The 18,803-nt window shown below is 56.2% G+C and overlaps 2 protein-coding genes across 2 annotated transcripts in view; both read left to right on the forward strand.

The window, feature by feature from the left end:
- Window positions 1–3,995, forward strand: part of SHISA6 (shisa family member 6) — a 60,507-nt gene extending 56,512 nt beyond the window's left edge. The window contains exon 7 of the mRNA XM_038757159.1: window positions 101–3,995. Within this exon, the coding sequence (XP_038613087.1) occupies window positions 101–675 (575 nt within the window). The 3' untranslated portion in view covers window positions 676–3,995. The remainder of the gene's footprint in view (window positions 1–100) is intronic.
- A 4,863-nt stretch (window positions 3,996–8,858) lies between these two features.
- The window catches only part of DNAH9 (dynein axonemal heavy chain 9), an 89,966-nt gene continuing 80,021 nt past the window's right edge, over window positions 8,859–18,803 (forward strand). Inside the window, exons 1-6 of the mRNA XM_038757522.1 lie at window positions 8,859–9,263; window positions 14,245–14,441; window positions 15,610–15,768; window positions 16,141–16,271; window positions 17,128–17,339; window positions 18,488–18,721. Coding sequence (XP_038613450.1) covers window positions 8,859–9,263; window positions 14,245–14,441; window positions 15,610–15,768; window positions 16,141–16,271; window positions 17,128–17,339; window positions 18,488–18,721 — 1,338 coding nt within the window. The remainder of the gene's footprint in view (window positions 9,264–14,244; window positions 14,442–15,609; window positions 15,769–16,140; window positions 16,272–17,127; window positions 17,340–18,487; window positions 18,722–18,803) is intronic.

Consider the following 18,803-nt stretch of genomic DNA (forward strand, 5'->3'; position numbering starts at 1 on the left):
CTTACCTCCCTTCCCCTTCTCCTCCCCTCCACTTTTCCTCCGCACCCCCTCTCCTCCCCACCTCCTTCCCCCCTCTGCGGCCACTCCGCTCTCCCCGCAGCCGACAAGGAGGCGGATGAGTATTACATGAGGCGGAGACACCTGCCGGACCTGGCGGCCCGCGGCACGCTCCCGCTCAGCGTCATCCATATGTCGCAGAAGCAGCCGACCCCGCGGGAGCGGCCCCGTCGGCCCGTGCGGGCCATGTCCCAGGACCGGGTCCTCTCCCCGGAGCGGGGTCGGGCCGATCTGTTCGCCCCGTCCCCGGAGAGGATCCTTTCGGATGAGCGGCTGCTGTCGGCCGAGCTCCTGCGCTCCCAAGACCCGCTGCTGTCGCCAGAGCAGGCCGCCTTCGCCGAGCCCGGCCCCGCGCCCGGGTTCCCGTCGGGCCTCCAGCGGGCCCTGTCGCACACCGACGTCTTCGTGTCCACCCCGGTCCTGGACCGCTACCGCATGACCAAGATGCACTCCCACCCCAGCGCCTCCAGCGACTCGTACCACACGCTGGGCCAGAGCCGGAGCGCCGCCAAGCGCCAGGCCTTCGCCTCGCGGAGGCACAACACTGTGGAGCAGCTGCACTACATCCCCGGCCCCCAGCACTACCACACTGCCAGCAAGACCGAGGTCACTGTGTGACGCGGGCCGGTCGGGGCCGGGGTCCTTCCCTGCCCTGGGAAGGCCGCAACGCCCCAGACCCGCGCCCCCTTCCTTGGCACCACTTCCATTTCCCGTCCTCCGGCTTTGGCGGGCTTGCGAGGGGTCGGGGGGACGGGGACGGGGACGGGAGATGTGTTGGGGGACAGCCCCTCCCACCTTTCCCCGCTCCGGTTCCCGTGCCTCCGCTCTCTGCCCCCAGCCCGGCGGTCAGCGCCAGCCTGACGGAGAGCCACACCCCTCCCTCCCCGCCACCTTCTGGGATGTCCTAGAGAGCTAGAGGAAAGGACTGGGTCCGCCCCAGTCCCTCCCCGAGCCGGGTGGCCGGGGGTGCCGGTAGAGTCACCGGCCGGGCCCCCAGAGTCCGCGAGAGCCGTCCGGCTCCCGTCGGTCAGCACGGCCCCGGGGTTGCCGAGTCCAGCCCAGTCTGTCACGCCCTCCACCTGCATCTCAGAATTCTTCTAGTGCCTCAACCGCCTGCGTGCCGACTCCCCGAGCTGGGCCGCCGCCGCTGCCGCCCCAAAGCACAATCCCCTCCCTGCTCATCCTCCGGCCGCTCCCGGGCTGCATCCACCACCAACTCGCTCCCCCCCGGACTCCAGCCCCACCGCTGCTCTCACACCAGCACCCTCTCCCAGCCGGGACACCCGCCCGACTCTAGGGTCCTGGTACGCAGCTGCGCCCCTCTGCCCCGCGCCCTACCCGGACCGACATTTCCATGGGCGTCAGCCAGTCCGGAGAAGAGCCGCGGGACCCGGGGGACCTGGGCGGGTGGGGCCAGAGTCACGGCCCTCTTCGGCACAGGATCCGGGACTCTGCCCCGGAACAGGTGTCGCCGGCTGTCCGACAAAGTCACCGCATCCGTTCGCCATCCCGCTCCCTTGGGATCGGACTCTGACCCAGAGGGGCAGTGATGCTATCGCTGTATGTTCCTGCCCCGCTGTCCTGTCACCTCCCTGACCTGCCGTGGCTCCTTCCCCTGCCCCTCCCCAGCAGTCCTGTCTCCTCAACACAAGCTGTTCACAGGTCCCTGTTGACAGCCTGTACCCAAAGGGAAGGAAAACAAATTAGAACAAGCCAACAGGAATTCCTATCTTCACCCACTGACCCAACCCCAGGTCCCCAAGTTTCCTATTTCTCCCTTTCTCCTCCCCATCTCGGTCCGGGCCACTTCCCGCACCTGGCAGAGATTCAGCTAGAGTGAGAAGTTCCTGAGGGGCTGTGGTCCTGCAGTGACCATTGGGTGAGGTCACTTGAGGTCACTTCAGCGCTTAGAACAGTGCTTTGCACATAGTAAGCGCTTAACAAATGCCATCATTATTACTTGCTCAGCCCCCATTTCCACCTCTTCCCTTCTCAGCAGTCACTTCTCCCAGGGGGGTGCAAGTTGAGAGGAGTGGAGTGCCCCGGGGGCAGGGGAAGGATTGCTGCTGACCTCTGGCCTGGGCTCCCAGACCCCCTGTGGCCTCACCAACTGGAGGCCACTCCAAACTGGATGACCTCCCCTGGAGCAGCCGTCTGGGGAGGGTGGACAGGGAGGCTGTTGGATGGATGCCAGCCTTGGATGGCTGTGAGGCCAGAGGACAGCCAGGTGCTCCTGACAACTCCCAGTAGCCTTTTCAGCCTGATACGAGGGCCAACCCCTCAGCCCAGCCACCGAGAGCAGATTGGGCTGTTTCCTGGAAAATCTGCTCGGCCCAGCCTAGGCCTCAGCAGGGGGTGCCTTAGCCCCAACTTCCAGAAGGGCAAGCCAAGGCCCAGAGAGGGTCCCCCCATGCCAGGTGGTGAGGATGAACAACACTGGAGCCTCCCGGGTCCCAGTCCAAGCTCTGCCCCCAACAGTTCTGCCCGCAGCCTGGTGGGCTCAGGCTTCACCTCCTCCTCTCTTCTCTGGTCTTGTCTGTCTTCCTGAAGCTAGGACAGGAATGGAAGAGGATGGATGATAGAATGGGGCTGTTACCGGCTCAGAGGCACCTGTGGTGGATGGGGCAGTGATTGGGTCTGAGGTTCCCAGGTTACAGAGTTGTCTGCGGCCGCCAAGCCCTAATGGGTCTAGCCTGCAGGGCACGCCGGCTTGGGGTGGCCCTTGCCTCTCCCCTCCTGGGCTAGGCTGAGCTGGGACCCTTGCCCTCCCTTTCTCTGCTGGTGAGTTTTGACCCGTCTTCCTTCGCCTTCTCCTCCTCGGGCAGGTTCCCCCAGCCGCTGCCCGCTTGTGTTTTCCTGGGGAAGCTGTGCCCGGGGGCAGGGACATCACTCTTATTACATCCCTTCCCACCACCCCGGGCCCTCCATTCGTTCCCACAAAAACCCACAACCCCAAGGACTGGTCTCCTCCCATCGGCAGGAAAGGGCGCATGGCCGGAGGAGAGGACACTGCTGCGCCAGAGGACACCGAGAAGCTTGGGGTATCATCGTGCGGTCGGAGGTGGGCGGGGGGCAGGCCCGACTGGGACCGCCAACGCTTTCCCCCACCACACCACCCATTCACCCCTCACTGAGACATAGACTCCTTCGGCCCAAGCGAGTGGCCTTGACCCCGCGGGGACTCCCCGGGCCTAGGGTCACGCCAGGCGATCTCCATCCTCATGGGGACAACTTGCCTTCCCTGGACAGAGCGTCTGGGGTCCCAGCCCCCTTCTTGGCTCCCTCCCGAAAGGTCCAATTTGGCCTTGGGGTGGGGGGCTTAGGGAACGCTGGGAGCAGCCGGCTGTTCGACTAACACCCTGGGAGAACTTCGCTTTTCATTCAACCGTATTTATTGAGCGCTTACTATGTGCAGGGCACTGTACTAAGCACTCGGGAGCGTACACTATAACTATAAAGAGACACATTCCCAGTAGACAACGAACTTTCAGTGTAGAGAGGAGATGTCTGGAAGACGGGTATCCATCTCAAACCGAGGGGGCGGTGCTACGAGCTCACCCCGGAGACCCCATTCCTCTTCTCCCGGGGGGCGGGGCCATTAACCCGACTCATCATATAACTGAGCGTCAGTCCCCCCCGCTCCCCGTTTCCCCTGGGGGTCTCCCAGTCCCTAGGCTCGGAAGGCTCCCACCTTCACCCGTCCACTAATGGGGTCCCGGCGGCCGGGCCCTGGGAGGTGGGGGGGTCGCCGTCCAAGTGGACTTGGGTCCTCGGTCGCGACTGTTTCTCGACCCCGTTGTTAGATTTCCCTGTAAAAGCACATTCGGGTGTACTGTAGGCAAGTATCCGTTTAGTAAGATTTAGAGTCTTAAGGAATTTTCCACTTTTGTCAGTAACAAATATTTACGGAAGCAAAAATAAAGCAATTTCAAAATAGGCGTCTTGCCGGGTTCCTCGTCCCCGCTCTCTGCTGTGCCCCGTAACCTCGGTCCCTGGGCTCGGACCCGCCCCCGGCCTGGATTCCCTCTCCGGTCCCGCCCCGGAGCCGGCTAGGCTCCGCCTCCGCGCAACCCCTGAGCAGGCCGCGCTCCACTCCCGCACCCCACCCTGGCCTGGCCTGGCCTGGCCTGGCCTGGCCTGCCCACCTCCTTCCCGAGGGGGTAGGCGTGTCCCGCTCCCTTCCCTTTCTGCCGACCCCCTGCCAAGACTCCTTGGAGCGTGGGGAATGGGGGCAAGTAGAGGTGCGCGGCTCTCTCCCCCTTCCCTCTCCCCCTTCCCTCTCTCCCTCTCCCCTTCCCTCTCTCCCTCTCCCCTCTCTCCCTTCCCTCTCTCCCTCTCCCCCTTCCCTCTCTCCCTCTTCCCTCTCTCTCTCCCCCTTCCCTCTCTCCCTCTCCCCTTCCCTCTCTCCCTTCCCTCTCTCCCTCTCCCCCTTCCCTCTCTCCCTCTTCCCTCTCTCTCTCTCCCTTCCCTCTCTCCCTCTCCCCCCTCCCGCTCTCCCTCTCCCCTCTCTCCCTTCCCTCTCTCCCTCTCCCCCTTCCCCCTCTCCCTCTTCCCTCTCTCTCTCCCCCTTCCCTCTCTCCCTCTCCCTCTTCCCTCTCCCCCTTCCCTATCCCCCTTCCCTCTCTCCCTCTCCCCCTTCCCTCTCTCCCTCTCCCCCTTCCCTCTCCCTCTCCCCCTTCCCTCTCTCCCTCTCCCCCTTCCCTCTCTCCCTCTCCCCTTCCCCTCTCTCCCTTTCCTCTCTCCCTCTCCCCACCTCCCTCTACCGCTCTTAATGATACTAATAATGGCATTTGTTAAGCGCTTACTATGTGCCAGGCACTGTACTAAGCACTCGGGTGGATACAAGCAAATCAGATTGGACACCGTCCCTGTCCCACGTTGGGCTCACAGTCTCAGTCTTCATTTTACAGATGAGAGAACTGAGGCACAGAGAAGTGAAGTGACTTGCCCATGGTCACACAGCAGTCAAGTGGCCGAGTCAGGCGCCCTTCCTCTCCCTCCTCTCCTCCCTCTCCTCCCCCCCTCCCTCTCCCTCCCCTCCTTCATCTCCCTCCCCTCCTTTCCTCCTTCTTCCTCTCTCTCTCTACCTTTTTCCCTTTCCCCCTTCTTCCTCTCTCTCTTTACCTTTTTCCCTTTCCCCCTCCTTCCTCTGTCTTTCTCTCTTTCCCACTCTCCTTCTCTCCCCAATGAGGAATCAGGTGGGCACTGTCGCAGGGGAGGGGCGGGAGTCTGGAAGATGGGCTCCGGGTGCCGTGTTCAGATTCCCCTACCCGTCAATGACCCGTTGGGCTCCCGGGCTGGTGCCCTTTGGTGGCCGAGACACAACTTTCCTGCTCCCGCTCTCCCTGAGGACTCGCTGAGTGTGAACATTTTCAAGGCGGCAGTCGGAGGAGCAGGAGAATCATTTAATCAAGGGTATTTATTGAGCGCTTACTATGCGCTTAGGAGAGTACAATACAACAGAATTAGCGGACACGTCCCCTGCTTACAAACTGGGGAAAGTGGAATGACGGCCTCCTGGGCAGAAGGCCTAAGCCTCCATTCCAGAGCGGCTCCTTTAGTGTGATGGGGCGGGAAGGTCAAGGGTCTGGGAGAGTGGGAAGGTGGCCACTGACTTCTTTCGAGATTTTCGGACACCACTTTGGCCATCTTCCCCCCAGCCACAGTACCGGACAGAGGAGAGGCCAGCAGCGGCAGGCCGGATGGGGCCTCTCCTCTTGCCGGAGACCACATGTCCATTCCGTGCTTGCCTGAGCTGTAAAAACAATTCTGTTTGAGCTGGAGCTTCAACGAGACTGCGCCCGGCCTGGCCCCGAATCGGCGGCAAAGGAGCTCCAACAATGCACGATGGCTGCAGTGGCTTCACGGTCCTGGTTTGGGGTAAAATCTTCAGCTCGTGAGTCAGTTTCTGCTCTGGGCAGCCTCCCTGTTTGGCCCAGCCCAGAATGGTCTTCAACCGCAGGGAGGAACCTGGTACTGTTGGCCCTCCTTAATATTCACCTCATGGTGAGGCATGGGCAATCCACCCCTCCTGACTCTTCCCTCAGCGACCAGCACGGACCACCCAACTACCAACCCCGACTCCCCCAGTGACCCGGCATGGACCACCCCAGCATTCATGAGGCCATTCAGTGGTCGCCCTCTCCTACGCTCCTTGACGGCTCCCCATCCCCCTCCTTGCGTGGATAGAGCATGGGCCTTGGGGTCAGAAGGTCGTGGGTTCCACCACTGGTCTGCTGTGTGACCCTGACAAGTCACTTCACTTGTCTTTTCTTCGGTTCGCCCATCTGTAAAATGGGATTTGAGACTGCGAGCCCCACGTGGGACAGGGGCTGTGTCCAACACGATTTGCTTGTATCTTGGGCAAGTAACTTCACTTCCCTGTTCCTCAGTTACCTCCTCTGTAAAATGGGGAATAAGACTGTGCGCGCAGCTCGGAACAACCTGATTACGTGTCATAATATGTCATCTGTTGCGGTTTGGTTATTAGGCTTAGGTAGAAATCATGTATAATAAAAACTACTGCAACTTTAAGCGCTTAGTACAGTGCTCTGCACACAGTAAGCGCTCAATAAATACTATTGATGATTACCTTGGATCTACCCCCGTGCTTAGAATGTGGGCAGGGATTGTCTTTATTGCTGTATTGTACTTTCCAAGCGCTTAGCACAGTGCTCTGCACACATTAACCGCTCAATGAATACAAATGAATGAATAGTGCTTGGCACATACTAAGGGCTTAAATACCATTATTATTATTATTATTATCCACCCCAGCTCTGAGTACAGTGCCTGGCACATAGTAAGCACTTAACAAATGCTATTACTATTATTTATTATGATTATAATTATAACATATAATTATTACAATTATACATTATTATATACAATTATAATAATATACAATTATTATATAATTATAATAAATAGTAATAATGGTATTTGTTAAGCTTTTACTATGTGCAAAGCACTGCTCTGAGCGCTGGGGAGGTTACAAGGTGATCAGGTTGTCCCATGGGGAGGGCTCACAGTTTTAATCCCCATGTTCCAGATGAGGTCACTGAGGCCCAGAGAAGTGAAGTGAATTGCCCTGTCACACAGCTGACATTCATTCAATCGTCTTTATTGAGCAGTGACTGTGTGCAGAGCACCGGACTAAGCGCTTGGGAAGTCCAAGTTGGCAACATAGAGCGACAGCAGTTGGAGTCAGGATTTGAACCCATGACCTCTGACTGCAAAGCCCGTGGCATCCCCCCCATCTTACCTCCTTCCCTTCCCCACAGCACCTGTACATATGTTTGTACATATTTATTACTCTATTTATTCATTTATTTATTTTACTTGTACCTCTCTATTCTATTTATTTAATTTGTTCGTATTTTTGGTTTGGCTCTCCGTCTCCCCCTTCTACACTGTGAGCCCACTGTTGGGTAGGGACCGTCTCTATATGTTGCCAGCTTGGACTTCCCAAGCGCTTAGTCCAGTGCTCTGCACAGAGTAAGCGCTCAATAAATACGATTGATGATGATGACAGGGACTGTCTCTAGATGTTGCCAGCTTGGACTTCCCAAGCGCTTAGTCCGGTGCTCTGCACACAGTAAGCGCTCAATAAATACGATTGATGATGATGATGATAGGGACTGGCTCTATATGTTGCCAGCTTGGACTTCCCAAGCGCTTAGTCCAGTGCTCTGCACACAGTCAGCGCTCAATAAATACGATTGATGATGATGATAGGGACTGTCTCTATATGTTGCCAGCTTGGACTTCCCAAGCGCTTAGTCCAGTGCTCTGCACACAGTAAGTGCTCAATAAATACGATTGATGATGATGATGATAGGGACTGTCTCTATATGTTGCCAGCTTGGACTTCCCAAGCGCTTAGTCCGGTGCTCTGCACACAGTAAGCGCTCAATAAATATGATTGATGATGATGATGATGATGATGATAGGGACTGTCTCTCTATGTTGCCAGCTTGGACTTCCCAAGCGCTTAGTCCAGTGCTGTGCACACAGTAAGCGCTCAATAAATACGATTGATGGTGATGACAGGGACTGTCTCTATATGTTGCCAGCTTGGACTTCCCAAGCGCTTAGTCCGGTGCTCTGCACACAGTAAGCGCTCAATAAATATGATTGATGATGATGATGATGATGATGATAGGGACTGTCTCTCTATGTTGCCAGCTTGGACTTCCCAAGTGCTTAGTCCAGTGCTGTGCACACAGTAAGCGCTCAATAAATACGATTGATGGTGATGACAGGGACTGTCTCTATATGTTGCCAGCTTGGACTTCCCAAGCGCTTAGTCCGGTGCTCTGCACACAGTAAGCGCTCAATAAATACGATTGATTGATTGATTGTGAGCCCACTCTTTTAGACTTTGAGCCCACTGCTGGGTAGGGACTGTCTCTCTATGTTGCCAGCTTGGACTTCCCAAGCGCTTAGGCCAGTGCTCTGCACACAGTCAGCGCTCAATAGATACGATCGATTGATTGATGGATTGATTGCCTCCGAGCCAGGCTGCCCGTCTTCTTCGATCCCCTTCCATTTCCCCCTCTTGCCCCTCCCGTCCCGGCCAGGGGGCGGGGCGCGGTCGCCGGGGCAACCGCAGAGGCAACAGCGCGGGGCGCGGTCGCCGGGGCAACCGCAGAGGCAACATCATCATCATCAATCGTATTTATTGAGCGCTTACTGTGTGCAGAGCACTCGACTAAGCGCTTGGGAAGGACAGATTGGCAACATATAGAGACAGTCCCTACCCAACAGTGGGCAACAGCTCGGAGCCCGTTCGCGCGGGGATGCGGGCGAGCGGGGAGCCGGCGGCGGTGGCCGAGGGCGGCCCTCCGGCCCCCGGGCCGCTGCTGGGGCTGCTGGGCGGCCTCGTGACCCGGAGCCTGCGGCCGTCGGCCGGGGCCTGGGACCGCTGCTGCGCCGCCGCGGAGGCGGCCCCGCTGCTCCGGGCCTTCGGGGCCCCGTCCCCCGCCGCCCCGCTGCTCGTGGTGCGGCCCGGCCCCGCCGGCCTGGTGCTGAGCCACGGGTTGGAGCGGGCCCCCCCGTTGGCCGGGGGCCCCGGGCTCGCCAAGGGCCTGTTCTTCCTGCGCACCGGGCCCGAGCCGCCCGGGCCCCGCGGCCTCCGCCGCGCCCTGCTCTGGGGGGACCTGCCCGCCGAGCCCCTCCACCACCTGGACGCCCTGCTCAGCGAGGTGAGTGAGCCCGGGGGAGTCCACGCTTTTAACCCCCTGGACGTAGTTACTATTCTTGTTTGATTTTGTTGATATGTTTGGTTTGGTTGTCTGGCTCCCCCTTCTAGACTGTGAGCCCGCTGTTAGTGTGGGGACCGTCTCTAGATGTTGCCAACTTGCACTTCCCAAGCGCTTAGTACAGTGCTCTGCACACAGTAAGCGCTCAATAAATACGATTGATTGATTGTTTGTACATATTTATTACTCTATTTTACTTGTACATATTTACTATCCTATTTATTTTATTTTGTTAATATGTTTTGTTTTGTTCTCTGTCCCCCCCTTCTAGATTGTGAGCCCACAGTTAGGGTAGGGACCGTCTCTAGATGTTGCCAACTTGCACTTCCCAAGCGCTTAGTACAGTGCTGTGCACACAGTAAGCACTCAATAAATATGATTGATTGGTTGATTGTACATATTTATTACTCTGTTTTACTTGTACATATTTACTATTCTATTTATTTTATTTTGTTAATATGTTTTGTTTTGTTCTCTGTCCCCCCCTTCTAGATTGTGAGCCCACAGTTAGGGTAGGGACCGTCTCTAGATGTTGCCAACTTGCACTTCCCAAGCGCTTAGTACAGTGCTCTGCACACAGTAAGCACTCAATAAATATGATTGATTGATTGATTGTACATATTTATTACTCTATTTTACTTGTACATATTTACTATTCTATTTATTTTATTTTGTTAATATGTTTTGTTTTGTTCTCTGTCTCCCCTTTCTAGACTGTGAGCCCGCTGTTAGGGTAGGGACCGTCTCTAGATGTTGCCAACTTGCACTTCCCAAGCGCCTGGTCCGGTGCTCTACACACTGTAAGCGCTCAATAAATGCCAAGCTAGCTCTGTTCCTCCCTTCAAAGCCTTACTGAGAGCTCACCTCCTCCAGGAGGCCTTCCTAGGCTGAGCCCCCTCCTTCCTCCTACCTCCTTCCCCTCCCCACAGCATCTGTACATGTTCCTCTCCCCCTTCTCCCCCTCCCCATCCCCCCGCCCTACCTCCTTCCTTTCCCCACAGCACCTGTATATATGTATAGATGTTTGTATGTATTTATTACTCTATTTATTTATTTATTTATTTTACTTGTACATAGTTATTCTATTTGTTTTATTTTGTTAATATGTTTTGTTTTGTTGTCTGTCTCCCCCTTCTAGATTGTGAGCTCGCTGTTGGGTAGGGTCCGTCTCTAGATGTTGCCAACTTGTACTTCCCAAGTGCTTAGTCCAGTGCTCTGCACACAGTAAGCACTCAATAAATATGATTGATTGATTGATTAAATGCCAACTTAGCTCTCTTCCTCCCTTCAAAGCCCTACTGAGAGCTCACCTCCTCCAGGAAGCCTTCCCACACTGAGCCTCCTCGTTCCTCTCCCCCTTCTCCCCCTCCCCATCCCCCCGCCCTACCTCCTTCCTTTCCCCACAGCACCTGTATATATGTATAGATGTTTGTACGTATTTATTACTCTACTTATTTATTTATTTTACTTGTACATATTTATTCTATTTGTTTTATTTTGTTAATATGTTTGGTTTTGTTGTCTGTCTCCCCATTCTAGACTGTGAGCCCGCTGTTGGGTAGGAACCGTCTCTAGATGTTGCCAATTTGGACTTCCCAAGCGCCTGGTCTGGTGCTGTGCACACTGTAAGCACTCAATAAATGCCAAGCTAGCTCTCTTCCTCCCTTCAAAGCCCTACTGAGAGCTCACCTCCTCCTGGAGGCCTTCCCAGACTGAACCCCCTCCTTCCTCTCCCCTTCCTCCCTCTCTCCGTCCCCCCCACCTTACCTCCTTCCCCTCCCCACAGCACCTGTATATATGTTTGTACATATTTATTACTCTATTTATTTTACTTGTACATAGTTACTATTCTATTTATTTCATCTTGTTAATATATTTTGTTTTGTTGTCTGTCTCCCCCTTCTAGGCATTGAGCCAGCTGTTGGGTAGGGACCGTCTCTATGTGTTGCCAACTTGTACATCCCAAGCGCCTAGTCCAGTGCTCTGCACACTGTAAGCACTCAATAAATGCCAAGCTAGCTCTCTTCCTCCCTTCAAAGCCTTATTGAGAGCTCACCTCCTCCAGGAGGCCTTCCCAGACTGAGCCCCCTCCTTCCTGTCCCCCTCCTCCCCCTCCCCATTCCCCCCACTCTACCTCCTTCCTTTCCCCGCAGCACCTGTATATATGTATATATGTCTGTATGTATTTATTACTCTTTTAATTTATTTTACTTGTACGTATTTACTATTCTATTTAATTTATTTTGTTAATATGTTTTGTTTTGTTCTCTGTCTCCCCCTTCTGGACTGTGAGCCCACTTTTGGGTAGGGACCGTCTCTATATGTTGCCAACTTGGACTTCCCAAGGGCTTAGTACAGCGCTCTGCACACAGTAAGCGCTCAATAAATACGATTGATTGTACATATTTATTACTCTATTTTACTTGTACATATTTACTATTCTATTTATTTTATTTTGTTAATATGTTTTGTTTTGTTGTCCGTCTCCCCCTTCTAGACTGTGAGCCCGTTGTTGGGTAGGGACTATCTCTATATGTTGCCAACTTGGACTTCCCAAGCGCTTAGTCCAGTGCTCTGCACACAGTAAGCGCTCAATAAATGCCAAGCTAGTTCTCTTCCTCCATTCAAAGCCCTCCTGAGAGCTCACCTCCTCCAGGAGGCCTTCCCAGACTGAGTCCCCTCCTTCCTCTCCCCCTCCTCCCCCTCCCCATCCCCCCGCCTTACCTCCTTCCCCTCCCCACAGCACCTGTATATATGTTTGTACATATTTATTACTCTATTTATTTTACTTGTATTCTATTTATTTTATTTTGTTAATATGTTTTGTTTTGTTGTCTGTCTCCCCCTTCTGGACTGTGGGCCCGCCGTTGGGTAGGGACCGTCTCTAGATGTTGCCGACTTGGACTTCCCAAGCGCTTAGTCCAGTGCTCTGCACACTGTAAGCTCTCAATAAATGCCAAGCTAGTTCTCTTCCTCCATTCAAAGCCCTCCTGAGAGCTCACCTCCTCCAGGAGGCCTTCCCAGACTGAGTCCCCTCCTTCCTCTCCCCCTCCTCCCCCTCCCCATCCCCCCGGCCTTACCTCCTTCCCCTCCCCACACCACCTGTATATATGTTTGTACATATTTATTACTCTATTTATTTTACTTGTATTCTATTTATTTTATTTTGTTAATATGTTTTGTTTTGTTGTCTGTCTCTCCCTTCTGGACTGTGGGCCCGCCGTTGGGTAGGGACCGTCTCTAGATGTTGCCGACTTGGACTTCCCAAGCGCTTAGGACAGTGCTCTGCACACAGTAAGCGCTCAGTAAATACGATTGAATGAATGAATGAAAAGCGATTGAATGAATGAATGAATGCGAGCAGCGGGGGATGGGCAGGATGGAGGCGGAACGGTGGGGGGGGGCGTGTAGAAGGGCCGCCCTGGGGGCGGGGCATGCAGGGTCGGGTGGGGGTGGGCTGGACTGGGCTGGGCCAGCCTGGAGGAAGGATTAGACTGGGCAGGGCTGCGGTTGAGGGTGAGTCCCTAGTCATGCATTCAATTGTATTTATTCGTATCCATAATAATAATAATAATGTTGGTATTTGTGAAGCGCTTACTATGTGCCAAGCACTGTTTTAAACGCTGGGAGGGAATACAAGGTAAACAAGGTTGTCCCACGTTGGACTCACAGTCTTAATCCCCATTTTACAGATGAGGGAACTGAGGCACAGAGAAGTTAATGGGCTTGCCCAAAGCCACACAGCTGACAAGTGGCGGAGCTGGGATTAGAACCCTTGACCTCTGACTCCTAAGCCTGTGCTCTATCCACTAAGCCCACTGCTTCTATTGAGCACTTACTGTGTGCAGGACACTGTACTAAGCGCTCGGAAACTACAATACAGCAATAAAGAGTGACGATCCCTGCCCATAATGGGCTCGTAGTATAGAGCCGGGGAGACAGGCCACTTCTTAGACTGTGAGCCCACTGTTGGGTAGGGACTGTCTCTATATGTTGCCAACTTGTACTTCCCAAGCGCTTGAGCACACAGTAAGCACTCAATAAATACGATTGATTGATTAATTGATACAAGTAAACGGGAATCAGTATATTGGGTAGGGTTAGGTTGGAGGAAGGGCCTGGTTGAGGATGGGGCCAGCCCCAGGGGAGCTACTAGACTGGGTGGGGTGAGGTCTGGGGGTGCGTTTGGGGTGCATCAGTGATGCGCGCTGATGAGGTGGAGCCAGAGTTGGGGCTGGGGTCTTGGCTAGGTGGTCCAGGGCCTGGGCTGCAGGGAGCCTCCCTACCAACTCTACTGAACTCTCCCAACTGCTTAGTGCAGTACTCGGGGCACAGTAGGTGCTCGATGAAGCCTATTGATTAGTTGTCATCAAGAACTGGCAGGCGGAAGCAAAGCTGTGGGGGATTTTGCCAAACATAAAGGCAGGGGCCAGTGTCAGTCACATTATCGGGGATTCCCGCAGAGCCAGCTCTGAACAGCGCCAGGGAGCCACTTCCACGGCAGGAGGCAGATCAGGCGAGCGTGAAGAGGGGGTGTCGGTGGTGTGGAGGGGCCTGGTTGCAGGGGCTCCAGGGTCTCACGTCATGCTGCCGTTCCAGAAGCAGGGCACGGGGGCCATCCAGGGCCTCAGTCACTTCCCCTGGCCTCGGCCCTGGCTCCGAGTCTCTGCTCCATCCCACCCCTCCTCACGAGGGCCTGTGAAAGACCAGATCCCGACCGGGCCCGTGCCTCATCCGTCCGTCTGTCCATACGGGGCCCAAGGACGGAGACGGACGGGGGCATTCGGACCTGTACCAAGACAAGCTTTGCCGCTCCGCGATTGCGTCGCCCGGCCCAGGGCGGCCTCTTGGGACCTGTCCAGCCTTTCTCCACCTGCACCCTGGCCGGCCCCTGCCCCTGCCTGGCATATGTCTTGTGTTTCAGGTGGTGGTCCCCATCTTGGCCAACAAGGAGAACCACCGGCACTGGCCCCACGTGCTGTCCCAGGATGTCTTGCGGCATGCACAGGGCCTGCAGAGCGACTTGTTCGTGGTTCTGGGGCAAGTGAGAGGGAAAACCCTGCTGCCCCTTCCTGCGGGCTCTGAGAAGGTGGCACGTATGGACTCTGAGCGGGAGAAAGTGTAAGTCCCCTCTCCAGGCTGTATGCCTGTCTTTGGCAGGGAATGTCTCTGTTTATTATTATATTGTAATTACTCAATATATGTGGTTGACTGACTGACTGGAGGTGGGCTCCTCCCTAGAAACCTCACACAGTGTTTCTCAGGACAGAATGCATGACTTTGCCCCACTCCTAGGTGCCAGGATCCCCTAGATCTTGGGGCCAGTCAGTCAGCTGTATTTACTGAGTACTTACTGTGTGCAGAGCACTGTACTAAGCACTTGGGAGAGTACAATATAACAATAAGGGATCTGGGAGTCTTCCCCAGACAGTTCCACGGAGTGCCTTGCCCTCGGGGAGCTTGCACTCTAATGTCTTTCCAAGAACACCGGTCGCTGGGGATCCAATCCCAGCATCGGTAACGTCATCCAAGGACAAGTTCTGTCCCCTTTTAGGGGAGAGCTTTATCCTGCTGGCTGTGCCTGTGTGGAGAACAACCCGGAGCTCGGGAACCGACGTGGGAATGGAGTGGTCCCGCTCAAGTTCCCTTGTGCCAGGCTAGACTGGATGATGGAGTGTTCCCTCGGGTCCGGACCGTGCTGGCTCCGGGCTCAGTGTTCAGCAAAAACTTTGGGAACCCATTTTAATTGTTGTCATTCATTCTTCTGATTGTCAGCGGTTCCGTGCTTGACACTGATCCGGCACATGGCTTGGGTTGGGTATGGGGCCGATACCGAAAAGTCTCAGGCCCAGTCCTGCTCCTCGGGGTTCTGGTCAGGGCAGGGGAGATGGGCTGCTTTAGCAACTGGCACAGTGAAATGGAAGCACAGAGTTTAAACCCCCAGTGAAAATACCGGGAGGAGGAATTGCAGCAGCCCAACATTCTTTGTGGAGGGCTTTCCCCGTGCTCCTCACGGCCCCTGACAACGGTCGCAGTTATCGAGTGCCACAGTCTTCCCACCATCGAGACCTTGGACATCCTGGCCCCACCCCCATAGGCTCAGTGGTGGGGTTGCCCCGAGCAACTGGGCTTCCCACACTCCCAGGCCGCAGGAGTCCTGCAGGAGTGGGGATAGGTGAGAAATGCTGTCCTTCCGATTATCTGTCAGTTTGTCTGGTTTATCTAAGTGGAGATGCCCTCTCTTGGCCGGCCCTTGACTTCCCTCACCCCCGCCAATGTTCTGTTCCAGGTTGGATTCTGTAGATAAGTCAGTCATCTATGCCATTGAGTCGGCAGTGATCCGATGGAGCCACCAGGTCCAAGAGGTGCTCAAGAGGGAATCCTCGGAGCCCCTCCTTCAGGGAGACCACCCTTGCCCCCGGGCGGAGCTGGCCTTCTGGCGGAGCAGGTGTGTAGACTCCTGGAACTTCCTGGAGGGCCTGGGTGGCCTGAGGGAGACTGAGGGGGAGGGATGGGGGCACCCCAGGGCCCCTGGGGAAATGACTCAAAGGGAGGTGTTGGGGAGCTGGAGGAGACTTACCTCGGGTGGGAGAGATAATGCCAGGGCTGGGTGATCTCGAGAGCCGGGTGGCCTTGGGTCCGAGGGCCGGGGGATGGCAGGTGGCTCGGTTCATTTCTGTGGGGTGTTCTCTTCTGGCTGGGGCGGTCTGGCTCGGAAACGGAGAAACAAGGGGATGGAATGCATCCCCCCCAGCCCGAGCATTCCTAGCTCGGCGTGTAGCCCCATCCCTTCCTGATGGGGCTCTCTCCCGGTGCGCAGGGCAGAGGACTTGGAGTGCATTTATAACCAGCTCAGGAGCAGCAGAGTGAGGCGCATGGCCCTGCTCCTGGACCGCCTCCAGAGCAGCTATTTCCCAGCCTTCCGGGCCCTGTTCCGAGACGTTGTGGCAGGTGGGCGGAGGAGCGTGTGTGCGCATGTGTGTTTGGGGGGCGGGGGCAGGCGGATCCCCTTGAGGGGCGGAGATCTTGCCCAGTGCAGCAACAGCACCAATCCCCTTGGATTCTCACAACTACCCTGGGGGCAGGAAAAAGTGGGAATTATTCTCCCCATTTGATGGAGGAGCAAAACAAGGCCCAGAGCTCAGCAGCGTAGTGTATAGAGCCTAGGCCCTTTAATCAGGACCTGGGTTCTAATTCTGGATCCTCCACCTGTCTGCTGTGTGACCTTGGGTAAGTGACTTCACTTCTCTGTGGCTCAGTTACCTCATCTTTACAATGGATATTAGGACTGAGAGCCCCATGCGGGATATGGACTGTATGTGTCCAACCCGATTAGCTTGTATGTACTCCAGTGGTGGTGGTGAGGGTAGGGATCTCCCTGGTGGTCAGTGACATTCTCTCTATAGAAACGGTATGTACCCAGTGTCTCCCCAGTGTGGTGCTTGCCTCAGTGCCTGAGAGAAACAACTGTGGTTCGAGACGTGTTCCCTACTCACAGTGAGGGGGTGTCATGATTACACCCTAACAGGGGTCAACCCTCTGCCCCCCACAGCTATTTCCAGGCAACCCGAACAGCCACCATCTCGATGTTGTACAGCCTGCTCTGGCTCCTCGGCACCCTCAGCAGGGTCTTGCTTGTTCCGCCCATCCCCATCCCCACTCTGCTGTGGGATTTGAACTGTTCTGCCGAGCAAGCCCCTCCCTGTGGTGGGGGGTGGCCTGTTCCTCTTCCCGGCCTCCAGGGCCTAGGTATCAGGGGCTGGGGGTCGGGGCAGGGAAGAGCAACAACAGGGGTGTCTCCTCCCAGCACTGACCGAGGCCCGAGATGTGCACCTGCACCTGCAGCCCCTCGAGCGTCACGTGGCGGCCGTGGAAGGGGCTGAGTTTCCACAGGTGAAGCGGCTTCTGGGGCCCCTGCTGCACGTGGTCTGTCTCACCTGGGCCACGTGCGAGCACTACCAGAGTCCGGCTCGGATGGTCGTGCTGCTGCAGGAGCTGAGCAACCTCCTCATCCGGCAGGTCAGAGAGGCGCCACGCTGCTGCTTCAGTGGGCTGGTTGGACCGGGGTTTGGGGTGTTGGACGGTGGGTGGGGCTGGGGAACGGCTAGCCCGGGAGCTCCGCCTGGCCCCGGGCGGACAGATGAGCTGGCGAGCGTGGACCGGGGCGGGCCAGAGCGCACGCTGCGGCTGCCGGGGTCCCGGGGCCGTTGGAAGCTGTCGGCGAGGCTGAGTCCTTCAGTCAATCTTTCAATGGATCAAAGTGTTTATTGAGTGCTTATGTGCAGAGCACTATTCTAAGTGCTTGGATGAGTACAATTCAACAGAATTAAAGGACTCATCCCCTGCCTATAATGAGTTTACAGTCTAAGGGGACGATGCAGTCTGTTGCGGCCTCCCTGGAGCCCGGCGGCCCCCAGTGGCCCCAGCGTGCCTCCTTGGGCAGATGGGAGACGGACCCCCTCGACGCCACCACTCCCGCAGGCCAATGGTCCCTGCTGTGGTGGTGTGGGTGGGTGCCGAACCCGCTGAAGCAGCTCGGGCTGAGGTCAGGAACCCTGGCAGGGTAGGGAATGGGACTCACGTGGGGCAGGAGTTGGATAGGAGGAGGCCCTACCGCCGCCCAGAGAAGGGCAGGGGCAGGGAGCAGCGGAGATGGGACTGGGAGGTTGTGAAACTGTGAGGGGGCGGCCCGGGGGAGACGTGTGTTGTGGGATTTGAGAGAGCGGCCAGGAGAGATGGGGTCACCGAGGGAGGCGGGGATAGATCCTAGCATCACCAAGGAGAGTGGGGAGGGGTTGGGGTTAGCCTTAGGCCAAGAGTGACAGGGAAGAAGCAACACAGGCTGGACTGAGAGAAAAGCACCATGTCCCCAAGTGCACACGTTGAGGCTTTAACTGGACCGAGCCCTAAGTAGACTCTCGAAGGTGACGAGCTGGGGGAAGATTAAGGCTGGAGACGGGGGTGTTGGGAGAGGGAGGGACGGGGTGGAAGGTGGTCCAGGCCGTTCGACATGGGACGGGAGGGGATTCTGGGTTGGGGAGGCCTGCGGGGAAATGTTTCCTCAGGCAGTTGGGTCGGTGTGGACGATCCGCTCTCGTAGTCCAGAACCTTAGTGGACGGCGGGAGCCAAGATTGGTGTGGGACACCGCACGCCATCCACTTTCCAGGCCTCTGCTTACCTTTGCCCAGAAGACATCCTGAAGGGGGAGACGGAGGAGAGTCTGAGCAAAGTGCAGGTGGTCGTGGGGACCCTGAACTTCTTCAAGCAGTCCTTTGAGGACCGGAGGGCGAAGCTTGGGACGTACTTCCAGCGTGACCGAGGCACCGTGGAGTGGGATTTCCAGTCGACCATGGTCTTTGGGAGACTGGACCGTTTCCTGCAGAGGCTCGACATGGTGGAAGTGAGTACTTGACACCCAGAGCGGGCTCGGGGAGGCTACTGACAGAGAGGGAGGGGGTGGCAGAGGGATCTCTACTGGAAAA

Source organism: Tachyglossus aculeatus, chromosome 15, assembly GCF_015852505.1.
Source record: "Tachyglossus aculeatus isolate mTacAcu1 chromosome 15, mTacAcu1.pri, whole genome shotgun sequence".
Lineage (NCBI taxonomy): Eukaryota > Metazoa > Chordata > Mammalia > Monotremata > Tachyglossidae > Tachyglossus > Tachyglossus aculeatus.